The sequence below is a fragment of the Acanthisitta chloris genome, unplaced genomic scaffold, assembly GCF_000695815.1.
Source record: "Acanthisitta chloris isolate BGI_N310 unplaced genomic scaffold, ASM69581v1 scaffold4746, whole genome shotgun sequence".
NCBI lineage: Eukaryota > Metazoa > Chordata > Aves > Passeriformes > Acanthisittidae > Acanthisitta > Acanthisitta chloris.
In genome coordinates this window covers 1,928-9,757 of record NW_008678565.1, presented here as the reverse complement: position 1 = coordinate 9,757, position 7,830 = coordinate 1,928, and the positions used below count along the sequence as shown (strand labels likewise).

The 7,830-nt window shown below is 48.6% G+C and overlaps 1 protein-coding gene across 1 annotated transcript; it reads right to left on the bottom strand.

The window, feature by feature from the left end:
* Positions 1-1,216: 1,216 nt before the first annotated feature.
* On the bottom strand, positions 1,217-7,394 carry ATP6V1B2 (ATPase, H+ transporting, lysosomal 56/58kDa, V1 subunit B2; the record flags this gene model as incomplete). Its single annotated transcript, XM_009076930.1, has 13 exons — positions 1,217-1,666; positions 1,753-1,882; positions 2,486-2,590; positions 2,671-2,753; positions 3,094-3,244; positions 3,672-3,795; positions 4,026-4,123; positions 4,732-4,833; positions 4,964-5,103; positions 5,573-5,650; positions 5,744-5,837; positions 6,521-6,619; positions 7,339-7,394. Coding segments are annotated over 13 exons (1,403 nt in total), but the record flags the coding sequence as incomplete, so codon positions are not given.
* Positions 7,395-7,830: the final 436 nt, after the last annotated feature.

The window sequence follows — 7,830 nt, the reverse complement described above, 5'->3', positions numbered from 1 at the left end:
CACCACCCACTCCTCAGGCCTGAGGCTGAAGGCCAAATCCTCCTCAGCAGCAGCCACAGCTCCAGGAACATGGGGGTGACTCCAGGCCCTCCCTGCACACCGAGGGATCCGTGTCCTCAGGATCCCTGGGGACATCCCACCCCCTGCTCAGCCACCCAAAGCTGTTCCCAAGCACAAGACTCACACCTTTTGTTCAACACCTTCCATATTTAATTTACTTATTTAGATATTCTCTACATTAAAGTATTTTCATGCCAACACTTCCAACCTCCCATCCCAACCTCAAGGAAAACAGACGTGACACAGCTTTTGGGGTGGAATGCACCGGAATCGAGTTGCTATTGCAGTCACAGAGAACACAGGACAAAACCAGAGAGAACTGCACATGGGAGAGATGTCAGGGAAAGCTGGAATTAGCACACTCATTCCAGTCACGTTAGCACCTTCCCAGACGAGCACTGGAGGCGTTCAGAGAGGTGCAACATGCTCTGGTGAGCCAGACCAGAGCTCAGACTACAGGAAGCCTGGAAAAAGCATGGAAGTGTGCCAGCAGTGGGCCTGGAGCCTCGTCTGAACCCGTTGGAAAAAGAACAACACGGACTTGCCTAGCCAAGTTTGCAGTGTTTGGGAATGCTGAGCTCAGGGCTAGCCAAATCTGTGCCTGGAGTGCAAACCACAATGGCTTCAGACATGGCCTGGGCATGGCACACCGAGACCAGAAGTCAAAATATCCTTTCAGGAATTAAAAGGTTTCTTTCTCCTGTTGCCATTTCGTAAGAGGATATTGTTTAAAAGCTGAGCTGCCACCAGCACACCTGGGTTGGGTTTAAGCTGGTTGGTTTACATACCATGGAATCCCCTCCAGCAGCAGCACAAAGCACTGGATGACCAAATTTTGGTGAGACTTCTGGGCTCAGAAGTGCTTTAGCTGCTGGTTTTGCATCTCTGGCACTTCCAGAACTCCAAGAAAAAAGGGTAAGTAGGAAACATACTCTGCCAGCTTCAATTTTAATTCAGTAATTAATCATTATCATGCCACTGTCAGGTAGTATGCACTGGCCTGTGACCCTCTGCTGGTGGCAGAGCCCCCAGTGAGCCTCCCTGTGCCCTCAGTTCACACAAACCTCTCAGAATCTCAAGCCACGGTTCAAAACTTGCATTTTCCAGGAAGGAATGTTGCCATGCAAGTGACATTGCTCTTTCATGTCCCTCAAACCCTGGTTTGACAGAAAGATTTGCCATTTCTGGTAATCCTCAGATACTAAGATGCCTACAAAAGGTTCAGTTCCAAGTACAAGCTTGGTGATGGGTATTGCACATCTGTAAGAGCTGGCCTGCATGTTCTCCTGAAGATCCAGGCTGTGGGAGAAGGGATATTTTCAAACCTGGTAGCAGTGCACATGGAACACTGGCACAAGTGTCACCTACTCCTGGTTTCAACTGTATGGGCGACAGGTAAACACCAACACATGGAAAAGGAAACCAAAGCAGCATCGCACAGAGCAGGGGCAGAGGGAGCTGTGCTAGTGCTTTGCAGTGGAATCTCGAGGGTAGAACTCAGCCAGTGTTGTCTGAGGAATCCTCTTGAGCATCTCCTTGGGGAAGATGCGCAGGAGCTGCCAACCGATGTCCAGGGTCTCGTAGACCGTGCGGTTCTCGTAGGGACCTGCGGGACAGAGGCAGCAGGAGCCTCACCACAGGCAGCCCTGGGAAGGAGCCCTGAGGTGCCAAGGAGACGTGCAGAACACTCACCCTGAGCAATGAAGTTCTTCTCAAACTTCTGCAGGAACTCCAGGTAAAGGAGATCATCTGAGGTAAGAGCTTCCTCTCCAACCACAGCCTTCATGGCCTGCACGTCCTTCCCGATGGCGTAGCAGGCGTACTGGGGTGGGAACAGGACAGGTTTTACCCTCAGCACAGGGTCGTGGAATAGCTTGGGTGGGAAGGGACCTTGGAGATCATCCAATGTCACCTCCCACCAGCACAGGTTGCTCCAAGCCCCATCCAACCTGGCCTGGAACACTCCCAGGGATGGAGCAGCCACAGCTTCTCTGTCCAATCTGTGCCAGAGCCTCAGCACCTCCCAGGGAGGAATTCCTTCCCAATATCCCATCTGTCCCTGCCCTCTGGCAGTGGGAAGCCATTCCCATTTGTCCTGTCCTTCCTGGCCCTTGTCCCAGGTCCCTCTGCAGCTCTCTTGGAGCCCCTTTAGGCACTGGAAGGGGCTCTGAGGTATTCACCAGACTGAACACCCCCAGATCTCTCAGCCTATCCTCATAAGAGAGATGTTCCATCCCTCTGATCACGTTCCACATAACAATTCCTGTTCCAGCTCAAAGGGTCTCACTAAGCACTCAGCCAATGCTTTAAAGCAGCCTCAGGACTGTTCTGGATCACAACTGCTTGGCATGTTCTTTCCAGGCTGGGTAGCAATAGGTGTGTTTGAAACATTTCTCTGCCTCCCCAGGGAGATTTTTTTACCTACCAGCTGGTTGGACACATCTGCATGATCCTTCCTGGTCATTCCCTCGCCGATAGCTGACTTCATCAGTCGAGACAAGGAGGGCAGGACATTGATGGGTGGGTAAATCTGGGAGGAAACACCCAGGGATTAACATTTTACTTCAAAAAGAGCAGAGTAATGTATGTTCCAAGAGCTGTGGCACTTACCTGTCTGTTGTGCAGCTGCCTGTCCACATAGATTTGTCCCTCAGTGATGTACCCAGTCAAGTCAGGGATAGGATGAGTAATATCTGTGAGGAAAGAAAGGTTTGGCAGATTTTTAGACCTTTTATATGAGACCTTCATATCCATTTTAGATGCAGCAGCTTTTTGCTATCAGGTGACTTCTAAAGCACAATGCCATCAGTTATTCCCTTCATATATCCCTGAGTGCTCTTGGATCAGGGCTGTAAGCACCCGTGGAGAACAGGCCTGAAGCCTCAAACAGGCAAATTTATTAGCAACCCAGAGAAGGCAGCCAGAACCTGCAATATTCCAAAGGAAACAGAGGTCCCAGGACCTGCTGCGTGCCCAGAACAAGGCAGGTTGCTGTGATGGAGCCTGTTAAAGTGCTGCTTGTGGAGAACTCACCATCGTTGGGCATGGTAAGGATGGGGATCTGGGTGATGGAGCCATTCCTGCCCTCCACACGCCCAGCACGCTCGTAGATCGTGGCCAGGTCAGTGTACATGTAGCCTGGGAAGCCACGGCGCCCAGGGACCTCCTCCCGAGCTGCTGACACCTGGGACAGCCACAGAAACCATTCCAACAGCTCTCACCACACACAGGGACCTGCTGTCTCCCCAGATTCAGCTACACTAGGGACTTCAAGTACCTTAAATATCGTCCAGTCCCACCCCCTGCCATGGGCAGAGACACCCTGCACTAACCCAGGCAGCTCCAAGCCCCATCCAACCCAGACCTGGACACTTCAGGGATGGAATTGCCAGCAGTGAAATAAATTGGGCTATCACAGTTGTTTGACTGGTGAACATAATCCTACACAACCAAGGACTAAAAGCTTCACTGGCTGTTTAAGAGCTTTGAGCTGAATATTAATTGCGACAGCTTGAGCAGAAGTTTAGGTTCTCACTTTCCAGCACAAACCCTTCCTGCCAACACTCGGCGTATTAATAACCACGTTAATTAACACGTTAATGACCACGTACCTCTCGCAGAGCTTCAGCATAGGAGCTCATGTCTGTGAGAATGACCAGCACATGCTTCTCACACTGATAGGCCAAGAACTCTGCGGTGGTCAGGGCCAGGCGAGGGGTGATGATGCGCTCGATGCTGCAACAGAGCAGTCTGGGTTACTCCTGCCAGCTGCTTCAAGGCTCTCAGGTGAAGCTACAAACAGTCTAAAATCCACCACGTGCACCAACTGGAGCACCAACACCTCCTCTGCAGCTTGGCTGCAAACCCCAATCTAAGGGACTCCTGTCAGCACACCAGTGAGGCTTCAGCTCCCAGTTACCTTGTCCTTCCCAGCCTTTCCCAACCAACAAGGTGTAACTACTCACGTTGGATCGTTGGCCAGGTTCAGGAACAGACACACATTGTCCATGGAGCCATTCTCCTCGAAGTCTGACTTGAAGAACCGAGCGGTTTCCATGTTCACCTGAACCACAAAATGGAGGTGTCACTGCCACCACATTTTGGCTTAGGACATTCTGCATCATCTTAAAGTCTAAATACCTCATTAATAACCCAGAGCAAAGCTCTCCATCAGGAAGCTTTCCCTGCATTCCCAGAGTGAGTCATTTCTAGAGTTCCAGGCTGGAGATCAAGTTGAAGATATTTCAGCCTGATCAGACACAGCTTGTTAGAATCCTGGAATGGTCGAGTTCCAGGCTGGAGATCAAGTTGAAGATATTTTAGCCTGATCAGACACAGCCTGTTAGAATCCTGGAATGGTTTGAGTGGGAAGGGACATGAAAGATCATCCAGTTCTACCCTTTGCCATGGGCAGGGACACCTCCCACTAGCTCAGGTTGCTCCAAGTCCATCCAACCTGGCCTTGGATGCTTCCAGGGATGGGGCAGCCACAGCTGCTCTGGGAACCTGTGCCAGAGCCAAACGGCATTTACAGCACTTGTGGCCTTTGGGATTTTCAGCCATTCAACCCTTTAATTACACACACACAAACCTGACTTAAAATACTTCAGCTCCTCTCAGCATTCTCATTCACTCCTCAAGCATCACCTCCCTCCAGCACTGTGGACTTACACCCATAGCAGCAAACACAATGGCAAAGTTCTCCTCGCTGTAGTCCATGACATCCTTGGATTTCTTCACCAGGCCAGCCTGGCGGCAGATCTGAGCTGCAATCTGGGGAAAAAACACCTCAGGCTTCAGAGCTGAAGCTGTTCACTGCCCAGAGGCTAACTGCATTTACCTTCAACCCCAGTGGAATGGGAAGGGAATGGGAAGGAAGCTTAGGCAAGCTCTGAGCCCTCACCTCGTTGTGGGGCAGGCCAGCAGCTGAGAAGATAGGGATCTTCTGGCCCCTGGCAATGCTGTTCATGCCATCTATAGCTGAAATTCCAGTCTGGATCATTTCTTCTGGGTAGATACGACACTGGGGGTTGATTGGCTGACCTGGGGTATTTTTAGGAGGACACAGATTATTTCCTGAACAGGTCTGTAGCTCCATCAAACCACCACTGACCAAGAGGTATAAACCCTGACAAGTCTTCAGATGCACCTGGTCAAACCTGAGCCTTTTGCAGATCCCAAGGCTCTGCATTCTGTGGCCATGGGAATGGTAAGGATGATGCAAAGAAAACCCTGTTCAGGTATCAGCTGTTTGTCCCTGGAGCCTGTGCAATTAAGAGTCTACTAAAGATTCAAATAACTGTTTCCAGGCATGGCAAAAAACAGTTGTTTTCTGCTATCTCACCTTCCTGCAGTTGTGTAATCTGAGTCTGATGCCACACACACACACTGAAAAATCAGATTAAGCTCCCCCTAAGTTAGATCCTGTGCTGTAAATCAAATCTTTTGTAACATTCAGAAGAAACACCAGATTTGTCTCTCACTCCACAGCAGAAATGGATTAAGAACATACCCATAATGTCAAGGAAATCTTCAGCCAGAACAATGGGCCCTCTGTCTATAGGTTTTCCTGACCCATTGAACACTCTGCCTGCAAGAAACAACAGAACAATGTGAATTACTGTGAAAATAAGTTCACATGGGATAAATGTGTTCATTCTTCAGAGCAATATCAGGTGCTTACCCAGCATGTCCTCCGAGACAGGAGTGCGAAGGATGTCCCCAGTGAACTCACAGGAGGTTTTCTTTGCATCAATTCCTGAAGTGCCTTCAAATACCTGTAAATATACCAGAAAAAAATTGCAAAACTCAGGAAAAAAAGTCCTGTGTTCCCCAGTGAACTCACAGGAGGTTTTCTTTGCATCAATTCCTGAAGTGCCTTCAAATACCTGTAAATATACCAGAAAAAAATTGCAAAACTCAGGAAAAAAAGTTCTGTACTTCACCAACTAACACCTGAATGCTGCTGCATAGCTGGAGCACTCTGGGCAGCAGAGCTTTGCAAAGAGCTGCAAGAGCAGCTTGGCTGGTCCAGAACATGACAAAAATCTCCTTCTAACAAAACTCATGGATTCTATCAGCAGCCACCAACAAACCTGGTGCCATTCCTTTGATCCTTTGCCAACAGGGGAAAGCTCTTCAGATAAGAATAATATTAACAAGGAACAGCTGCTTAGAAGAAACACAGGTACCCACAGAGTTCAGGAGCTGCCCCTGAGTCCAGCATTGCACAGTGGGTGCCTTTAAGGCAGCAGCAAAGAAATCCATGGGGGATGGCAATAAAAATGTCAGTGTGCAATCTTCTACAATTATTCATGCACTGCACTGGGAATAAGGAGGTGATTTCTCCCTTTTTTATCTACAGTGCCAAAAGAACAGAGCTCGAGGCAGGTTTGACTTGGCTTAGACACATCAGTAACACATTCCTGATGCACCAAGAGATTCCTGTGCCCAACCCTACCTGAACCACAGCTTTGGAGCCACTGACTTCCAGCACCTGCCCACTTCTTCGTGTGCCATCAGGGAGAGTCAGGTGGACAATCTCAGCGTACCTGGGGAACTGGGGGTAAGCAAAACAGGGGGACAGACTTAAATCCACAGGCAGAAAACAAAAGATATCAGTTCCAAGCAAGATTAACCTCAGAAACTACTTTATTTTTAAGAACAAAACTCATCCCGAGGACATGAAATTTCTCAGGTTAGAGCCAGTTTTACAGGAATGTACAATTCAAATACAAACAAAAACGTGTGTACACAAAAATACACAACTGCTCAGAGCTGCAGCTGCAGCAAGACCTAACAGAAGCAGTTGTAAACCCCCTGGTAGCCCTGGAACACTGACACAGAGCCACAGTGCAGCATCTGACAGGAAGAAAAAACTTTGCCTTGGCAGTGGTTTGTCTTCAACAGCAGTTTGAGAACAGGTCAGAACTGTTCACAGTTCCCTTTCCCACTTGTTTGGAAACTGAAAGGTCAGGAACAAAGCAAATAGGGATATTTTTGAATAGAAGTTTAACAATATTCTGGAGAGTTTGGTAAAACTGAAAACTTGTTTCCTTTCTTTCCCCAACAGCCTGAACCACTGCTCCTTTCCTCCAGGACATGGACAACTCTCCTCAGGCTTACAGCAACTCCCAGATTCTCATTTATCTTAGCAGTCAGCAAGGGATTCAAATTGTTCCATGGACCCATAAATTTCCCAACAATCTGGATTTAACCTCTCACAGCTTCTCCTGCAAACTCTCCCTCGAAGAGCTTTGTTAAAGTCTGAGTCTTTACCTTAACTTGATCCAAGATAACCAGAGGTCCATTCACACCTGACACAGTCTTGTAAGCTGAAAAACAACAAGCCACAAGTCAGGTAATTCCTCAGAAATATCCTACAGGATGTTTTCCCAGTGTCATTCCTAGCACCAGGCTCAGGTTACCAGATTTGGGGCCTAGTTTATATGGTTTTTATGAAACCTACAAGGACTAGGTACAGAATTATCTCCAGGGTTTCTTGCTACTCCCTGCAAAGCACTTGAGGAGACATTAACATGATCCTGCTGTGTCCTTGTCCATCACTGACACTCAGTGAAAACCTATGGGGATAAAATGTGCTGTGTCCTTGTCCATCACTGACACTTACTGCAAACCTATGGAGAGGGATAAAATGAGGCTGGATGGAGCTTGGATCAGCCTGGACTGGTGGAATGTGTCCCTGCCCATGGCAGGGGGTGGGACTGGATGGGCTTTAAGGTCCTTCCAACCTGAATCATTCCATGATTC